General features: G+C 37.9%; 1 protein-coding gene across 1 annotated transcript; it reads right to left on the reverse strand.

Annotated features, from left to right (window-relative positions):
- Positions 1-1,851: 1,851 nt before the first annotated feature.
- LOC121504289 (putative C-type lectin domain family 20 member A) lies at positions 1,852-9,808 on the reverse strand. The gene is made up of 3 exons (XM_041779002.1): positions 9,775-9,808; positions 7,219-7,578; positions 1,852-2,195 (listed from the first exon to the last, which is right to left on the reverse strand). Exons 1-3 carry the CDS (start codon positions 9,806-9,808, stop codon positions 1,852-1,854), a joined length of 738 nt encoding a protein of 245 aa, XP_041634936.1.
- Between the last annotated feature and the right edge of the window lie 10,798 nt (positions 9,809-20,606).

Here is a 20,606-nt window from a genome sequence, read left to right on the forward strand (position 1 = left end):
TTTCTCAAAGCTTTACACCATGTTCCCACCTTTTATTCCCTTTAAACCCTTTTTTTATTTTAAACCTTCCTTGCAAACTGTATCTGCTTTTTACCATTTTCTGCCTATTTTGGACCATTTTTGCCTATCTTACCTATTTTTCCCAGTTTGATCCCATTGTTGCTTCTTTGAATCATTTCTTTCCATATTTGACCCATTTTTGCCACAGTACTCCACTTTTTTCTTCACATTGTTGCATTGTTTCACCCACTTTTTTCTCACATTTTGCTGATATTTGATAAATTTAGCCCATTTTTGTCATTTCTCAACGCTTTTAACAATGTCGACTACTTTTTTTCCCTTTTGACTTTAACCCTTTCTTGCCAATTTCATCTGCTTTTCAACATTGTTTTGCCCATTTTGGACCATTTTTGCCTAGCTTACCTATTTTTACCACTTTTGCATTTTTGATGAAATTTTTCCACTTTTGACCCATTTTTTGCCACCATATTCCACTTTTTTCCCATTTTTGACTCATTTAGCCCATTTTTGTCATTTCCCAATGCTTTTCACTTTGTTCCCATTTTTTAAATTTTTTTTTAATCCCTTTTGATTTTAACACTCTCTTGCCAATGTTATCTGCTTTTCACCATTTTTCTACCCATTTTGGATCATTTTGGCCCCTCTATTCCTCCCACTGTCATCTCTCGAACCCATTTTTTCCACATACTACCCATTTTTGCCACTGTTTTGCCACTTGTCGCAGATTTTTGCAACTTTTTGCCTATTTTTGCCACTTCATGCCCATTTTTGGCACATTTGGCCTATTACTGCCTAATCTAAATGCTTTTCTCCATTTCCCACCCATTTTTTTACCCTTTTGCCTCACTCAACCCATATTTTTGCCATTTTATCACTTTCCTGCTTTTTTGAACCCATTTTTGCCACTTCTACAAATTTTTTGCCACACTAACCCCTTTTCACCATTTCTTCTTTCCAAATTTTGCTACTGTATAATCCTTTCTTGCTAACTTTTACTTTTTCTGCCTCTTTTCTCACTTATGTAAGAAGTTATGCCAATCCCCTCTTTTCTTCTCAGGCATCCTGATGTTTGTGCACATCATGGCTTAGCTGTGAAGTCTGACATTACTTTTCAAGGGGTTAAGCCAATGTGCCCAGGCATATTTTAAATCTAACTATTAAAAGGTTATTCTGATTTAAGAAAAGATCCCACCTTAAGGGCAGCCTTGGACAGAGACATGGATTAGTACTCACATCAGATTATTTCAGGTACTGGTGAGAAGGTTTGGCTGGTTGTTTCATCATCTTCACCTCTAGAGTACACATGACATGCTTGAAGACATTACTTAGAGATTGGCAGTCACATTGCGCTACCCAGTGGACCAATCACAGGACTTGTTATCTGAGTCTTAGCATTATGGCATGTCAGGCTAAGTGCATAGGCCTCCACTTTGGTTTAGAGCTACACAGACCTACAGCGTGTGCTATGGTGTAGATTTGATGCAGAAGTATAAATCAGAAATAAGCTATAAAAGAAACTCACCATTGTAACTATGGGCAAACATCTCAATTATGTGTCCTATAATTAAGCAAGCATTTGCTGTGCTATGTTCTGAAGTTAAAAGAATGAACACTGGTGCATAATATCTGTTTGTGAATGTAATCACAGACAGTGGAAACAGAAAGGGCAAATAGATGCTATTTATTTGTATATGCATGTACATTACACACTGGAGGCTACTGCTGCATTATTCAATTCCCCAGTTGGGCAACCCTACTCAAAAATGTCTGGCTCTCTGGCATCAACCTCTAAAAACAAACTGACTGAAGTGGAAGTGTGGAGAGTTGTCTCTAAGCCTTGGAGCAGATAAAGTTAAACTTTTCATCATCTTGCTTTTTGAACCACTTATCTCCTCCTTTTTCCATGGCTCCAGACATGTCGCAGTCATCCATCTTTTGACCTAGGGCCCAGTTCTCATAGCTGACCACCTCGTCACTGACCCAGAACCAGAAATCCAGAGTGCAGGTGTAGCGCAGTCCCAGCCAAACATGGGAGGTGGAGGCTTTCTTAGCTCTGGCTTGGACCCATCTCTGCTGGTGAAGGTTTGTGATGGAGGCCAGGTCATTGAAGTGGTCTCTGCAGTAGTATAAGGCCTCCTCCCAGGTCTTATTTTGTTTGACCAGGACCACTTCATCTGTAAGGGAAGATTGAGAGAACACTTATGATATCTGTAGCTTTGGCTGGGTTGACATTATGAAGTCTGAGAGAAAGGGTGTGTTTGTACCACTTTCTATGTAAAAAATTCTAATTATACTGAGAACTAGGAAGTCACTCCTTTTGTATTCACTGTAATCAGCATGGTTATTTGGTGAGATTTATGCTGAAATCAAAGAAATGTTCAAAAAATCAGTGAAAAAGAAGTCTGCCCACAGAACTGGCTGGGCCCCTGACAAACCCAGAGAATGGCCCCAGTTATGATTTACTGATGGTATGAATGTAATCATGTTGGAACAGTAGCATTGGTGCATCCTGGCTAACGGTTACCTCATTTTGGAGCTGAAACACGTGTCAAACTATTATTGGGTTCTAATGTTGAATTTGTGCCTATTTTCATTTCTCTTTACCCATTTTTGCCACTTTACACCAATTCAGCTGCATTTAATACAATACAATCCAAATTTATTTATAAAGCACGTTTAAAACAACAAAAAGCTGACCAAAGTGCTTTACAGTAAAAATTAAAAACAATAAAACAAACAATAAAAAAAACAATAAGACACAGATGCAGGACCAAAGTAAAAACAGGAGGAAATAAATGGATCAATAAAAACAGAAAGGATTAAAACCAAATCCTTGAGCAAAGCCGAAAGCCAGGGAGTAAAAATGCGTTTTTAAGTTTGATAAAGACAGGCAGCGAGGGGGACAGTCCACCATGAAGAGGAAGAGCATTCCAGAGTTTTGGCGCCACTACTGAGAAGGCTCGGTCACCCCTGAACTTCAACCTTGACCTCAGGACGGTCAGAAGACACTGGTCAAAGGGCCTGAGAGTCTGAGATAAAATATGGGGTTTTAAAAGGTCAGAAAGATAGGGAGGACCCAGCCCGTTTAGAGACTTATAAGTTAGCAACAAAATTTTAAAATCAATTCTAAAACACACAGGAAGACAGTGAAGAGAGGCTAAAATGGGGGAAATGTGGTCATATTTACATCGACCAGTTAAAAGACACGCTGCTGCGTTTGAAGCAGCTGTAAATGATTCAGAGAGGTTTGGCTGGCACCAAAATAAAGTGCATTACAATAATCGAGACGAGATCTTATAAAAGCATGCCAAACCCTCTCAAAAGATAAAAAGGACTCGACCTTGGTTAAAAGACGAAGATGATAAAAAAAAAACTGGATTTAAACCTGCTATCATCACTTTCCCACCAATTTTGAGAATTCTAACACATTTTTGCCCTTTTAATCCCATTACTCCCACTTTGTAATCCAATTTCCCCACCTTTTCTGCTCATTGCCTTCACATTTAAGACAATTTTGTCACTTTGAAACCTTTTTCACCACTTTTCCTACCTATCGTTGCCTCTGTTGACTCATTGTTGCCACTAATAACACCATTTCACCACTTTTTATGCCCATTCTGGACCATTTTAACCACATTTCACTATTTGTTTTATCTATTCAAGCCAGAGCAACCCATTTCTGCCACTTTTCTGCCTCAGTAAACCAATTTTTGCCACTTTAAACTCATTAAAACTTTTAAATTGCATTTCCCCACCTTTTTCAACCATTTCTGCCACTTTAGAACCAGTATTGCCACTGATAACCCCTTATACCACTTTTTATGCCTATTTTGCCACTTTAACCCATTTTTGCCGCTTCCCCTTATTCTTATCTCATTTTTTTGCCCCTTTTAACTTATCTCTGCTACTGTAAAAATCCAATTTCACCACCTTTACAACCAATTTTTGCCATTTTTTACCCGTTACCCGTTGTCTTCTCTGACTATTCTTGGATGTGCAAGGCTGTGTTCAACCACCTTCAGGTACAGTAGGGGTCCTCGGCCTCTGGCAACTTTTTTGGGAGTCATAGGGTAAAAAGTTTGAGGACCCCCTGGCTTAGGGTACTGTCAGGACAAGTATTAGGGTTGCCACATGTCCCTGGTCAACTGTGAATGTCCAAAGGGCCTGAAAATGACCGGTTGTCCTCAGGTGTATTACCATGGCTGAAAAGGCCAAAAAAATGATACCATTGAGCTTGACCACAGCAAGCAAGGTGTACCTAGTAAAGTGGTCAGTGTGTGTATTATACTTTGGTTCTTGCGTGTTCTAAAACCTTGTGAGCTGGAGCCTCCACAATCTCAAAAACTTATTCTGAATATTTATTCATAGGCTACACTGACTGGCCCCGGTCTTTTCTAAAAATACAGGGTCCTGCTGCTTTTTTGGTACATCATCGATATCTGATGGTTTCTTTTTCGATAAGAAAGGATCAGAGCTGTAAACACATATACTCATGAAGAAATTTAACCTGCACCACTAAAAGAAAACCTGAATTCTTGAAGTATTGTAGTGCTTACCATCATAGCAGAAGAAAGGTTTTTCTTTAACGCAGTCATCGGCTTTCCAGGGAGTATCTTTGTTCAACATTACTGCACACTCTTTTCTGTAAGCTCCATGTTCCCAGCATACCTCCACAGGTTTTGGTTGTTTAAAATCAAACTTGCTCCCATCGGACCAACTCCAAGGGTCTTTGGACAGGCCGGTCCAGTGGAATGTGCTTAAAACTTTGTCCGACCTCTTGAGTTTGTCTAACTGATCAAGTCCACTGATCAGGTCCTTGTGATTTTTTCTGCAGTAGCCTTGAGCCTGTGTCCAGTTCATCTTGTCTGTAATCAAATGGAATTTTTCATCAGACGACGCTGTTTCTGTGAAGTAGGCAGACACAATGCATTAAAAGAAAAATAAAGTTTCATCATGTTATGAGGACACGTAGGAACAAGTTTTTCTTACTTAAAATACTGGCGTAATAAGGAGCAGGCTTGCCCAAGGTGTTGGCTGGACCCCTAAAAACCCAGAGACTGGGCCTTCCCCACTAGTGATTTATAGATGATTAACATTTAACCTGGGTTTTTTGCCCCTTTTTAACATTAGTGGCAACTTTTTGCCCATTTTGACCCTTGTTTGCTATTCTAAACAATTTTTTGTCCTTATTTGCCACTTTGCACCCATTTTGCCACAAATAATGTGTTTTTGCCAATCCTTTATGTCACAGTTAACCCATTTATTGCTGCTTTAGGACATTTTTGCCTCTTTTAACCCATTTTCCACCCTTTTGCCCATTTTGTCAATATTTGCTTTTTTACCACTTTTCAACTTTTGTTGTCAATTTTTTTTCAATGTTTTTGCCACTTTTCAACATTTTTGCTGCTTTTTGGCCCGTTTTGCTCATTTTTAACAATTTTGCCACTTTTCACCCATTTTTGACACTTACTTTGTCAAAAGTAACACCAGTTATACCACTTGTTTTGCCACAGTTAACCCATTTTCACCAATTTCTTGCAATTTCCCTGCCCCTTTTTGACATTTCTAATTTTTCTACTTTTTGCCCATTTCGCTACTTGCTTTTGAGGCGGTTGCCATTTTTCCAAATTTAACCCATTTCTGTCCCTTTTTGCACTTGTGACCATCTTTGTCACTCCTTATTTGCCACTTTTTACCCATTTTGCCATATTCAACCCATTTTTTGCCCTCTTTTTTCTACTTGAGGTCCATTTTTGCCACTTTCCACCATTGCTGTGATTTTTTTTGCCAAGCGTCACCTAATTTTGCCACGTCAAAATTCCTTTTCTTGCAGATTTAACCCATTCTATTGCTTTGAATTGCCGCTTTTCAACATTTGTTGCCCCTTATTTGACTATTTGCCAGATGCATTCAATTTTTGCCACTTCTTTTTGCCACATTTAACAATTTTTCTGCCACTTGCGGCAATCTTTGTCACTCCTTTTTGTCTCACTTTTCTCTCCTATCATTTTTGCTGCTTTTTGCCATTTATTCCTTCATTCAATTATCTTGCCTTTTATTTGCACATTAAACTAATTTCTTGCTCCTTTTTGCCCCTTTTATTCATTTGTCTCATTTTGCCAGTTTTGTCATATTTAACCTCTATTTTGCCCTTTTTTGCCACTTGTGACCCATCTTTGTCACCTCTTTTTGCATTTTTGCCTCTTTTTTATGGCCAATTTTTCCACTTTTTGTATGCCCCATTGCCTATTGTTTTTATACCAGTTTTTTCACATTTAAATCATTTTGGCCATATTTTGCCACTTGTAATTTAGCCTTTTTTTTTGCTACTTTTTGATCTTTTTGCCTACTTTCAACTATCTTGCCAGTTTTTTTTTTTTTCCAAATTAAATCAATTTCTTGCCACTTTTTGCCCAATTTTGCCACTTTTGTTGCCACATCTAACCCCTTTTTTGTGCCACTTGTGGCCCATCTTTGTTACTTCTTTTCTGCCATTTGCTGCCACATAATCACCCATTTTGCCACTCCTTTTTGCGGTTAACCCATTTTTGACTTTTCAGTTGTCTTTTTTTGCTTATTTTAGCCTATTTTGACAGTTTTCTTTACCCCTTTCACATTTTTTGCCCTTATCCATCCAAATCTTCTTTCTCAGTCTTTTTTCTCAGTTACTCAATTCTTCTTCCTTCTACCTTATTTTCTGGCATCTTGTTTTAGGAAAGTGGTTTACATTCTGAAAAGGCTATATTCTACTCCAGCATAAATAAATAGAATAATTTTTTGTTGCTCTGGTAATGGTGATTATTATTCAGGTTGAAAATTAAATATCGTTGCCCCAGGTTAACATTATAACGGACCATGACTTTGCAGACTTCCATGGGCACCCAGTTTGGCTGGGCTCTCCCCTTTTGTCCCCCCTTATGGGCGGCCTTGATAATGGGAGAATACATTAAATATATCATTTATATTTGTCATTCTTGCTACTTTTTGCCCTTTTATGCCCATTTTTAACCAATTTTCTTGCAATTATATATGGATAAGATTGTTTTCTGGACAATAGCGGTTATGAAATCATTTGAACAATATAGCTGGGTTTTTACTGAGTAACACATAAAATATGAGGTGCAAATCCACGTTAGATAGCTGAGATGTAGATGTGAATGATAGAATGAAAGAGCATGATCAGACATTTGTTCTTACCATTAACACAGATAAATGGATGCTCTGTTTGGCAATAGTCATCACCCAATATATGATCCTGTTGAGCCTCTTTAATCCACACACAGTTTCCAGAATCATTTGGTTCATCACTGTTCCACATGGATGTGTTAATATGCTTCATCTCAACCTCTGCTGAAGACCAGTGGTACTTCCGGTAAAGCCCGATCCAGGCGTCTGTTTGAGCTTCAAGCTCAGAGAGTCTGTCCAGGTCTGTCCTGTTAGAAACTGTGGCCAGGTCTGTGTAGTTCTCTCTGCAGTACTTCTGAGCTTCATCCCAGGACCTTGACTCATTAATAAAGTGGTACTCATAGAGGTGACAAGTGGCAAAGAAACACTGACCTGAAAGCAGAGAAGACAAGGCTGTCAGCACAACAAGCATCAGATCAATAAAATAAAGCCAGGGATTTATTTTACTGGAAGCCTGCGCTGTGAAGAAATTAGCTGAGCAGCCGTTGATCACACCTGGACATTTCTTTTAAAGAAGAGCAAAAAACCACGCTGAAAACTTTTCTTCATGGAAAGATGTTTTTGCTCATCTTCCAACTGACATCTGCAAGAATTGGAGGGGGTGGAAATCCTGTCACTTTTGGGCTGTGAAGAGGAATGTACGAATAAAAATGTTCTATAATTTCATATTTGAGTCAAAAAGTGCACACACGTTTTAAAAATTAAAAGCATTTCTGATAATGTTATATTAATGTTAAAATTGGCTCTTCCATTTAAATAATGAGAATGATTTAAAAGAGCATTTTCTGAAAATGTAAAATCTCTGTCTCTTTCATTTTAATGTCATACATTGTGCAAAGTGAAGATTGATTTTTAAATGCTAACCGAGCAATGTATTATTTTTTATTTATGAATAAAAAAAAATGCACAAATACTTCAAAAATCAAATAGCATTTCTGTCACTGCCTTTTAATTTTCAAATTAGACATTTCATTGATATTATGAGCACTAAATAACAGAGCATTTACTGAAATATAAAATTAAGTGTTTTTGCCTTTTTATATTAATTATGTTAAAAGATGTGCAAATTGAAATTCAAAATTAATTGACAAATTAGAAAATGAAATATTCTTTTAATTTTTGAATAAATGCACACACATTCTGAAAATTAACCATTTGAGTTATGAGAGCTGTTTAGCAGAGAATTTACTGAAAATTAAAAATAAAAGAACATTTCTTTTTCAGTTGAATAAATAAAAGGCATTTACATGCTGCACTGAATTTTAATTTTATTCATGCACCTTTTTTTTTTTTTTAATTAAAATACATTTCTGTATTTTGATTTTCAAATTAGACCTTATATTTGAATTTTGATCCTGCTCTGCATCTGTGTAGCCTAAACAGTATTTTTGTAGTATGCCCATTTATATTTTTGTTACCATAGAGCATTGGTTCCCAACCTGGGGTTTGGGACCCCTTTGGGAAGGCACCAAAAATTTCAGAGGTAGTGCAAGGCTCTGTCTGCTTTGAGGTTGCCAAAATTAGATTCCCTTGTACTAAAATCATGATAAACCACTTATGAATAGTTAATGCAAAGGTGTCTTGATAAGAAAACTTTTGTGTGGGGCATCGGCGGATTTAGGGGGTGAATACATGGGCTTAATCCCCGGATGTTTTCATTAAAGCCCCGAACCTTTTTTGGTCTCAGAGCGACTCCTCCATTAAGTTATTGATTGTGCGTGAATTTGGGATGAAGTGAGTGCTCTTGACATCAATATGCAATCTTCGGTAAGTGCCGGGACTGCTGTGGTGAAACCAAAGCTATTTATTTATTTTTTGACATTCATGTATCACCTTTATGATACAAGTAAGGGGGGCTCATGGGAAAAAAAGTTTTGGAACCACGGCCAGAGTATTCCCACTTTGAAATGAAGAATATACCTACTTCTTACCAGAATATAAATTAGGAGTCCACCTGCTTCTACTGCCCCTATTATCTACTTAACTGTAATATGTAACATCTAGGGCTGTCTGCATTAATGCACTAATCACGATACCATTAATCTCTATAATTAGTGCATTCATTTATTTAAAAATTGCATTTTTCATGCATTCATGGTCCCTTTTAGTAATCTTTGGTGAAGTCATTGCATTGTCTTCCTGCAGTCACAGTGATGTAAAATAAACTCAACGGCCACATTATTAGGTACACCTGTTCCATTGCTTGTTAACATAAAAAGCCAATCAGCCAATCACATGGCAGAAACTCAATGCCTTTTGATATGTAGATGTGGTCAAGACATCTTACTGAGTTCATTCCAAGCATCAGTGTGGGGGAGAAAGTGGATTTAGCCTGAGGCTGGTGGTGTGAGCACAGTTATCCTTGGCCACATTACAAACCAATATGATTTTGCTTACTAACACTTTTTAATGCTGAAATCCCTGTTGATTTAAATGCAAAATCAATCTTATTCATTTTTCTGTGGCTTAACTTTCATGTTATCCATACATAAACTGCTAGAGGAAACCAAAATGAGCTTAAAGACATGAGAGCACAAATAATGAAAAGCCAGTTAAAGGTTCACTCACCCATCAGGATGATCAGAGACAGAGTCCCCTGCATCTTTGCACTGTTGGATTCAAAATGATACCTCAATGCCCGTGAGCAAAGCAATGATTAAATATGGATTGATCACCTCAAGTCAACTGTAAACACATCAATAAAAATGAAGCATACAAATTCAGTCCAACAAGGAAAAGGAGCATTATTGGACTAGAGGAAAAATGCAAACCATATCCAAACACATGACTGGGGTCAGATTAACAATGAGGCTTTGTCAGAGAAATGCAGTACACCTCCTGAGTGATGGATGGTAAAGCCAGAGATGGCTTTACTCTGATGTTTATTACTGCTCAGGTTACAGTAACTATTCATGGATGAAAAGGCAAGTCCCTAACTTATATTAGGAATTTAAAAATGAGGACAGAACAGAGAGGATGTGTACTTTATTAAAGTTATATAGTGACTGAGATAGTCAAATTTATGTTTGCTCATGACACAAATTCATTTTGTTTTGAAGGTACCATAAAGCACATGTTAAAACCCTTAACAATGGAGTCAATAAAGTTTTATAACAAATAAAGTTGGTGTTTGGTGATGTCAGGTCCAACAGTCACATAAAACTGAACTTAAACGATTCTGAAATGGAACAAATTTATGCGCAAGTGACCAGTAGAGGCTGGACAAGTTAAAAGATTTAGGCAGATCTCTACAAGATGGCACTGTGAGCAGGTAGGAAGGCACAGAGTCACAATGAAGCAGACAGCTCCAGTTACAGTCATGGATGAAAGTATTGGCACCCCTGGAATTTTTCAAGAAAATACACCATTTCTCACAGAAATTGCTGCAATTACAAATGTTCTTGGTATACACATGTTTATTTCCTTTATGTGCATTAGAACAACACAAAAAAAGCAGAGGAAAAAAGCCAACATTGACATAATTTTACTCAAAAAACCTCAAAAAATGGGTGGGACAAAATGATTGGTACTCTTTTAAAACTGGGGGTAAACCATTTTATTTCAAGCATGTGATGCCCACTTAAACTCTAGAAAAATCTAGAAAACACACCTGAAGCCAGTTAGAATGTCTGAAAGTTGACTGAGCCTTTGTGTTGTGTGCCTGTGTGTGTCACACCAAGCATGGAGAAGAGAAAGAAGAGCCAAGGATTGTCTGAGGACTTAAGAAGCAAAATTGTGTAAAAATGTGAACAATCTCAAGGTTACAAGACCATCTCCAGAGATCTAGAAATTCCTTTGTCCACTGTGTGTAATATAATCAAGAAATTTCTAACCCATAGACCTGTGGCTAATCTCCCTAGATGTGGATGGAAGAGAAAAACTGGCAAAAGAATTCAACGCAGGATAGTTAGAATGGTGGATAAACATCCTCAGTCAACTTCCACACAAATTCAGGCTGTCCTGCAGACTCAGGGAGCAAAAGTGTCAGCTCAGACCATACGTGGTCATCTGAATGAGATGAAGCGCTATGGCAGGAGACCGAGGAGAACCCCACTGCTGACAAAGAGACATAAAAAAGCCAGACTGGAGTTTGCAAAAATGTACCTGAGTAAGCCTCAATCCTTCTGGGAGAACATTTTGTAGACAGATAAGACTAAAGTAGAGCTTTTTGGAAAAGCACGTCATTCTACTGTTTCTAGATAATAGAATGAGGCCTACAAAGAAAAGAACACAGTACCTACAGTCAAACATGGTGGTGTATCAAAGATGTTTTGGCCTTGTTTTGCTGCCTCTGGCACTGGGTGCCTTGACTGTGTGCAAGGAATCATTAAATTTGGAGATTATCAAAAGATTTTGGGCCGCAATGTAGGGCCTAGTGTCAGAAAGCTGGGTCTGCGTCAGAGTTCATGGGTGTTCCAGCAGGACAATGACCCCAAACATACCTCAAAAAGCACCAAGAAATGGTTAGAGACAAAGCGCTGGAGAGTTCTGAAGTGCCCAGCAATGAGTCCGGATCTAAATCTCGTTGAACACTTATGGAGAGATCTCAAAATTGCTGTTGCAAGAAGCACACTTCAAATCTGAGAGACCTGGAGCAGTTTGCAAAAGAAGAGTGGTCCAAAATTCCAGTTGAGAGGAGTAAGAAGCTTGTTGATGGTTGTAGGAAGCGATTGGTTTCAGTTATTTTTTCCCAAGGGTGTGCAACCAAATATTAAGTTTAGGGTGCTAACAATTTTGTCTGGCCCATTTTTTGAGTTTTGTGTAAATTTTGGCGTTTTCCTTCTGCTTTTTGGTGATGCTCCAACACACATAAAGGAAATAAACATGTGTATACCAAAAACATTTGTGATTGCAACAATTTCTGCGTGAAATAGTGTATTTTCTGGAAAAATTCCAGGGGTGCCAATACTTTCATCCATGACTGTACTTCACACAGCATGGGCCTGAGCCTTAAGAGAAATGCACATCTCATTCTTCTCTAACCCTCCCCTATGGCCTTTTAATACTCCGAATCACCTTCTTTTTGTCAAATGATTCTGTGAAAATGTTGGATTTCTTACAGCATCATGGGAGTAAATATTTTTGTAAATTAGTAGGGTCTAGAGTGTGTGCTTTTTTCATGTTGTTTTACTCAGCTGAGTCACTCTGAATGGTCTAAATTTCCCACAGTTGGGCAGCCCTTTTCACATTCGCCCAAATTCAACATGGCCATTCTGTCACTGGTTGTCAGTAGAATAAAACCGCTCTTTAACACACATATCTCATCCAGAGGTCCTCCTGCATCACTAATTAAATTCAGAATATGCAAAAGTCTCAGATCCATAAGAGATCCTTGATGAGAAGAACAGGTCATTGTCAGTCTGAAAGAGGAACTTTACACAAGGCTGTGAGAAACTCCCCACATGTTTACATTCCAAAACCAGCACATGCAGGAGACTGACCAAAATTTGACCCTTTATATGATTTTATTCAAATGGCTCAGGGCCAGGATGCAAAGGTATGGAGCACAAACAGAACACACATTTTCATGAAATAACAGCAAATGTCACAGCAAGATTTATTAACATGTTAACTATTTATTAATGAAAAGGCAGGTTGCTAACTTGTATTAGAAATTTAAAAATTAGGACGTAATACAGAGGGTGTGTACTTTATTAAAGTTATATAGTGACTGAGATAGTCAAATTTATGTTTGCTGATGAAACAAATTATTTTGTTTTGAAGGTACCATAAAGCACATGTTAAAACCCTTAACAATGGAGTCGATAAAGTTTTATAAAAATAAAGCTGGTGTTTGATGATGTCAGGTCCAACAGTCACATAAAACTGAACTTAAACAGTTCTGAAATGGAACGAGTTTATGTGCAAGTGACCAGTAGAGGCTAGACGAGTTAAAAGATTTAGGCGGATCTCCACAAGATGGCACTGTGAGCAGGTAGGAAGGCACAGAGTCACAATGAAGCAGACAGCTCCAGTTACTTTACACAGCATGGGTCTGAGCCTTAAGAGAAACACACCATCTCATTTTTCTCTAACCCTCCCTGTGGTTGTTTAATACCCTGAATCACCCTCTTTTTGCCAAATGATTCTGTGAAAATGTTGGATTTATGAGGGCATGATGGGAGAAAATATTACTGTAAAATTAGCTGGGCAGCCCTTTACATATTAGTCCAAATTTAACATGGCCATTCTGTCACTGGTTGTCAGAAGAATAAAAACTCTCTTTAACACACATATCTCAACCAGAGCTCCTCCTGCATCAACATTCAAATTCAGAATATTCAAAGGTCCTTGTCAGTTCTGAAAGAGGATCTTTACACAAGGCTGTGGGAAACTCCCCACATGGTTACATACCAAAAGCAGCACATTCAGAAGGCTGGCCAAAATTTGATCCTTCATTTGATTTTATTCAAATGCCTCAGGGCCAGGATACGAAGGTATGGAGCACAAACAGAACACGTTTTCATGAAATAACAGCTTATGTCACAGCAAGATTTATTACCATGTTTTTAAAAAAATCTTACTCCAATCAATATATTCCTCTTATTCAATGTACTTTTTTAAAGCAGCAACAACACTTCACACATTGACCGCTATCTCGTATTTACCTTGCAAATAGGGCTGGACAACAGAGCCCTGGGCCTCATCTCCAACGCTTCTTATGAAGAAATCTCCTCTTAAAACCACTAATACTGTCTTTAATGAAGATTCAGACATTCATTAATAATCTATGAGTTGTTCTTAGTGCAGACCAAAATCTAAGAATACTGGGGAGCACATCTGAGTGATGATATGAATATAAGGTAACTAAAACATCATCATAATGCAATTAATTTCAATTTCAATTTAGGATTTTGCAACAAACTTGAATATATTTAGTTAGTTGGAGAAGAGATGTGCTTGTTTTCTCAGTGATTTCAAAATGAAACAAGATTTCTCTCAAATAATAGAAAAATAAATCATTTTTTTCAGGTTGGCCATGGAGTGGAGCGCTGCCATATATTTGAGATCAGCTGATTTCACACAAGCCCTTATTGGCTGACAGCCAGCTGATTCGCTCTAAGCCCACTATTGGACTAATTGCACTCATGATATTACATTTCAACTACTCTAGCCTGGCTATGCTTTGCTCTGCAAGCTGCTTTTTGCAACCTTCCTCCACCCCAGCTCCTCTTCTATGCTATAGCTGACTTAAGCAATGTCATTCTGCTGTTATTGATGCCTGCTCTGCTCTGGGTTTCCATGTAGGCTTGTGGCATATAAATGACAGCAATGAAAGCAAATAAAAACTACTAAAACAAATCATGTGTGTGTGGCAAAGTGGTCCTGACTGAAGTGTTGATATCAACAAAGACTTGGATAGTTAAGGGTATCAGTTAAAACTAATGATCCCATCTCTGCAGTTAAAGTATTACATTTCACATAAAAGTCCATCACTGAAGGTTTGTAAGTATAACCTCAATTTCAAAAAGTTGGGGCACTGTGTAAAATGTAAATTAAAACAACAGGAATGACTTGCAAATCTCATTAACCAATATTTTATTTACAATAGAACATTAACAACACATCATTTTACCATTTTATGACAAATATAGGCTCATTTTCAATTAGGTCTCAGCAACACATCTCAAAAAATTAGGGACAGGCCATGTTTACCATTATGTAGCATCCTCTCTTCTTTTAACAACAGTCTGAAAACATCCAGGAAGTGATGAGACCAGTTGCTGGAGTTGTGGGATACTTCCTCAACAGTCCTTGCTTTTCCTCACCAGATTTTCCAATTTATGATGTGGCAAATGTTTTCAACTGGTGAAAAATGTCTGGACTGCAGGAAGAGCAGTTCAACACTTAGACTCTTCTACTGTGAAGCCATGCTGTCGTGATGGATGTAGTGTGTGGTTTCGCATCATCATGACGAAACATGGAAGGCCTCTCTGAAAGAGACGTTGTCTGGATGAGAGCATATGTTGCTCTAAAACACGTGCATACTTTTCAGCATTAATATTGCCCCTTCTGGATGTGTAAGCTGCCCACACTACAGACACTAATGCAACCCCATACCATAAGAGCTGCAGAATTTCAAATTTTGATTGATATGACCAAAGAACAGTTTTCCATTTCTCCATTTAAAATTAGTTTTGGCCCAGAGATTGTTGCATTCACGTATGACTGCTTCATTTTCATGATACAGCTTCAATTTGCATTTGTGGATGGCATGGTGAACTGTTCTGACAGACAGAATCATGCCTGTTTTTAATGCAAAGCCACACGTGGGCCATAAGATCACAAGCATCCAGTACTGACCTTTGGCCTTGTGCAAAGGTGTTTCTTCAGATTCTCTGAACCTTCTGATGATGTTATGCACTGTAGATGGTGGGATAGTCAAAGTCTTTAAAATTTTACATTGAGGGACATGTTTCTAAAATCGTTCCACTTTTTTAGTTTTTTTTTTTTTTTAAACTGTAGTAATGATCATCTGTGTTTTTATGTCCAATTTTACAGGCTTTGAATTATTTGGAATGTTAAATATTTTATAATTGTTTTATTATTTTTTTTAATGCTAATTTTATATTTTCTTCTTTTATCTAGTTTTATTTTAAATTATTTCCTTTACTGCTTTGTCTTTTATCTGTCTCTTTTTAATCATCCAAATTTTTTATTATCTTAGTGAGTTACTTTTTGCATGCATTAGTCTCTTAACCTTTTATCATTTTACCTTTTTGTCTATCACTTTTGTGCAATCCTGTAAAACACTTTGAACTGCAATTAAATTTGTTTGAAAGGTGCTATATTAATTAAGTTTGATTTATAGATTGAATTTTTTGACGTGTTTTTTTTTTTTTTTTTTGCAGATTGGTGAACCTTTGTGCATCATTTGAGAGACTCAGCCTTCCTCAAATGCTCCTTTTACACACAGTCATGTATGTATTTATTAGACATGCAAGTCTTTACATTCTGTTTTATTTGCATTTTACTAAGTGCCACAATGTTTTTGAAATTGGGGTTGTATTTTCATCTTGATATTACAATTAAGTAATGAAAGTGTTTTTCATTTATGCTGCTTTTACAGTTTGGCTGATTAAAGTAGTTGGATTTTTATTGACAACAATATTAAGCAACAAGCATGACCAATAATGCCTTTATTTTCAATTGTCACCATCTTTTCTACATTCATACTTGGTTAAATCTGGTAAACAACCCAAAGAACGAAAATTCTGCACCACAGCCTATTTCTTTCACATGTGCATGGGCCAACATTTTCAGTCTCTCTGTTATTCATTTATGAGGTATTATGAAGTTCTTATTCCATGCTGTAGCTCTGCACAAATGGACTGTGTTACTACTTATTAATTCTTCATTTTCATGCCTCTGCAAATGTACTTCTCCTATCTTTATTAATGCAGATGATGCACTGTAATTCTTCATATCCACCACTGGTGAGCAGTGTTGAGCTAAAAACTGAGAAAACTACCAGCACCTGCTAACAGGCACTTTGCATTCATGTTGCATTGTCACGCTATAACGTAGTTCATATTGTCATCTAATGCAACAAATGAGCGCCATTACAGCATAGTGTCAATAGGGCAATGTGATGATTCTCATTATACACATGCAAAGCAGTGACTGCTCAGACTGACACATGCTGCAGTCACAAAACACTGCAGAGTCAGTTTGATCAGATGTGCAAAACTGAAATTATGATAAGAAAATGCTACATTTAGTGCTTTTCTTTTAACTATTTCTGGTCAACTTTGGAGACTCAGTGTAACAAATCAGCCTTCATAAAGATTGATTCTTCTCACTGCAGCATATTGACAGCACTGATGTCAATGAGGCATTGAAGAGGGGTTTCGGTTCTCGAAATGACCACACGTGCAGGTCTCTGAGATGTTATTGATCCCTCTCACTTCCTGAGAATGTCATGCCTTCCCTGCTCATCCTATTGATCCTCCTATGTCTTCATTTCCTCTCGTTTCTATAGAGTTTACTATCTTTGCTTTTGATGTTACAGTCCAATTTTCCCAGCACTTTAAATCTCTTCCAAGTATGCTTGCAAACTTGCCACACATATTCTCTTGTAAAATTGACTATTAAGCTTCCTGTCTGTGAAAGCAGCCATATGTGTGCATTTGCATGCATTAATTTTTCAGCATAGCCCCTACAGCACTGCAGAGATTGTGTCGCATGATGTTATGGAGCTACAGTTTCTTGGAGTGGGGGATTCTGCTTTCTCTCCCTGTCGCAGTGTCAGTCAAGGTAAATGTATTCCTCCTCCCCCTCTTTTTCTCCCCCCTTTTTCTCTTCCTCTCTCTGGCAGCTTCAGTTATCAGCTGCTTGTCTCTTCTGTTTTCCTCTCCCTTTTGTTCTGCCTCTTTTTTTGTTTCATTTTCCATAACTTAATCCAAAGATTCTCTTTCGAGTGTATAAATAGACCCTCATCCTTTCCTGTCTCTCTTATTATTCTCTCCATTGCTTATGTTTTTGTTCCTCTCCTTCCCTGCATACCGGAGTCTCTGCTGGAGGCTTCACTGCGCTGTTTTTCTTTTTCTTCCACACACCTCTTCTTCTTAACTCTTACATTTCCTGCTTAAATGTCATCATTAGAAGAGCTGTGAAAGAATCTTGCCAGCATGAAGAGAAGTCTTCCCTAAATAAATGTAGCTTTAGGTTACCCACTCGGCTTTTCCCTCTCCTGCCTCTGCATCTTCCTCTCTCTTTTCAAACACAAATCCAGCAGCTCTCTCTCTCCTTATAGTTTTGTCACATCGCAGCATGTTGCTTCCTCTTCTGTGCTCTCGTTCACTCTCCTCCTGATGCTCTTTGGTTCCTCAAAGAGGGTATCAGTGCCCTCACCTCCCTCAGCAGATACAGTATCGTTCATTCGTGAGTCAGGGCGGATAGTGTCACACTCTCTATGTCACTGATAACCCAACTGTGCCCTCGCATCCGAGCACAAACAGCACAGCTGAAATCATACCTCTTTGATCTGGTCATGCTGCAGTCCTCAATGAGAAAAGCATCGATCATCAGGGGGAGAAAAGGCTGCTGCAGACACTGGAATCAAAGAGTTAACAAGAGTCATGGGGATGCTGTTGTAAAACTTTTGCAAATAAACCCAAAAATGTGTCAAAGGGATCATAAATACATATGCATGAGTAGATAAGAATGTGAACATAGTTGTTAATGCTGAGAAACTGGTTGTTTGTTTGTGTTTGTTTCTTGCCCCAAGATGATGCTGTGAGGAGTTTCAAGATAGTAATGGAACAGACTGAAATCCCATTTCCTCTCTAAGAAGTAAAGAGGCAAAGAAAACCATAAACAACAATGATTACAACTCAAATTCCAAAAACATTGGGGCGCAGCGCGTCATGTAAATTAAGACAGAATGCAAAATCCATATTTTATCCAAACTTGAACATAAAAATGTATCAAATGTTCACTTTGAATTTAGTAGCAGCAACACATCTCAAAAAAGTAGGGACGGGGCATCGAAAGGCTGGAAAAGTAAATAGTGCTAGAGGACCTTTTTTTTTGTTAAACTAATTAGGTTAATTGGCATCTGGTCAGTGATGTTACTGGGTATAAAAGGAGCATTTTGGAGAGGTAGACTCCCTGAGGAATAAAGATATGCTGAGGTTCACCAATCTGCAAAATACTGCATCTCAAAATTACAGAATGATTTCAGAAAACTGTTCCCCAAGTAAAATTGACAGGCAGTTTGGAGGCCAGACTTTCAGATAAACTAAGATAGAATAAAATTTTGGTCTAATTGATATATTGTTGTCTCAGTATTTGTATTTTCTTTCGACATGTATGTGAGACAGTGAGATCAGTCCCTGTTGTCTGTACTGCAGCTAGCCACAAGGGGGCATCTGAGGAATTTAAGCTGTACTGTATATTTCCGAGGCTGCCATGTTGTATTGGTGAAAACATTTGCAGGAAACAAATCTTTTGATTCTCAGGAGGGTAAAATTCACTCTCCAAGAGCTGGAAATGGACAGTTGCTACAGAAAACTGCGGATTGAATCAAGACTACACTGATGGGTATCTGGTTATCATGGATCACGCTTACTAACTACATCCGCCTTTTATCCTCACATTTTCAAAATTTAACTAGAAAGGCACTCGGAGAGCACAGACCTCCGCCATTAGCCCTATCTCACAATAGTGAAGAATCCTTTACAAAATTACTAGATCCATCCCCATATGCCCCCCACCATGGCATTCGCTGATTGAGGCCGGGTTCATAAGTGTGTGAGGTCTTTAAAATAATAATAAAACATAAATCAGACCATAAATCAGGGGTGCAGGGGTGTGTTTGAGGGGGGGTTAGGGGGCAAGATCTTCTCATTTATGTTGGTTTATTTTGAGGAGAAGACACCCATAAAACAGATAACCAATAAAGTGGGATTAATGTTATGATGAAAGTAATTAACCCACAGTGATTACCTTATAAAAAGGACAGATGGAAATTAACATTATTTTTTATTTTTGCAACAAGGAATGTGATCATTAAAAGCAAGATCATTTTTGTAACTTTCTCTGAAAGACACGGGTCTGTGCTAGTTTTTGGTATGTTATTCATGACTCAATTACAGCTGAGAATAGTGTCTTTTATATGCATCTAACTCAGGCTAAATTTCGAAGACTTTGTATTCATTATTACCAAGTCTTGTATCTTATTTTTTTTAGTTATTTTGAGATAATTTTGAGATAATTATTATGTGAGTACGTTGGAGTTAGAGTTAGCCTGCTTTAGAATAGTCGTCAGACTTTATTGAGGAGTTGTCCGAGCAGCTCAGGAGTTTTCTTATCCGTCTTGCTCACAGACACTAAAGCAGGTCAGGTGCCTTCTCTCAGAAACTGTTTGTGATAACTGAGCCTACCACAGCTGAATGGTTACATAAGTAACCACTGAGGCAAACTGAACCATTGATTTTTCCAGAGGATTGTTGTGGATCAGTGACATAATGTGGAGATTACAGCTACACCAGAGCTATTATCTGCTGATCTAAATACTAAAAGCTGTACTATTAGAGTGAAAACCAGAATTATACAATCTAAATAATGTTTTTTAGAGATGACCAAGTGGAGTTTGATGGTATCTGTACTTTGCTTAAATATTTTTAGAGTTGATTTGAGGAATATAGCTACATAAATTTGATGTTTTTCATCATTTTGATGAGTTTAACACAGAAAAAGTGCTCCAGAAAGGATAAGACTGTAAAATGTGCACTGTTTTGCCCCAGCTCTGCCACTTTAAAAGTTGAAATGCATCACCTCTTGTGTGCGAGAGGATTTTCCCAGAAAAGACAGGCACTCATACTGTACACTTGAGCAGAGTCAGCCTTGTAAGGACTGTTGCATCATGCTGGAGCGTTTGTCTGCAGCTGTGTTGA

Source organism: Cheilinus undulatus, linkage group 22 (assembly GCF_018320785.1).
Source record: "Cheilinus undulatus linkage group 22, ASM1832078v1, whole genome shotgun sequence".
NCBI classification, from domain to species: Eukaryota; Metazoa; Chordata; class Actinopteri; order Labriformes; family Labridae; genus Cheilinus; species Cheilinus undulatus.

Bases quoted from the DNA above. Each gene is read 5' to 3' on its own strand.
- LOC121504289 (XM_041779002.1), bottom strand. From the start codon at position 9,808: ATGCAGGGGACTCTGTCTCTGATCATCCTGATGG. The intron at 7,579-9,774 runs GTGAGTGAACCT...CTCTGCTTTCAG, and splicing joins GTCTCTGATCATCCTGATGG to GTCAGTGTTTCTTTGCCACT. The intron at 2,196-7,218 runs GTAAGAACAAAT...CTTCCCTTACAG, and splicing joins TCCATTTATCTGTGTTAATG to ATGAAGTGGTCCTGGTCAAA.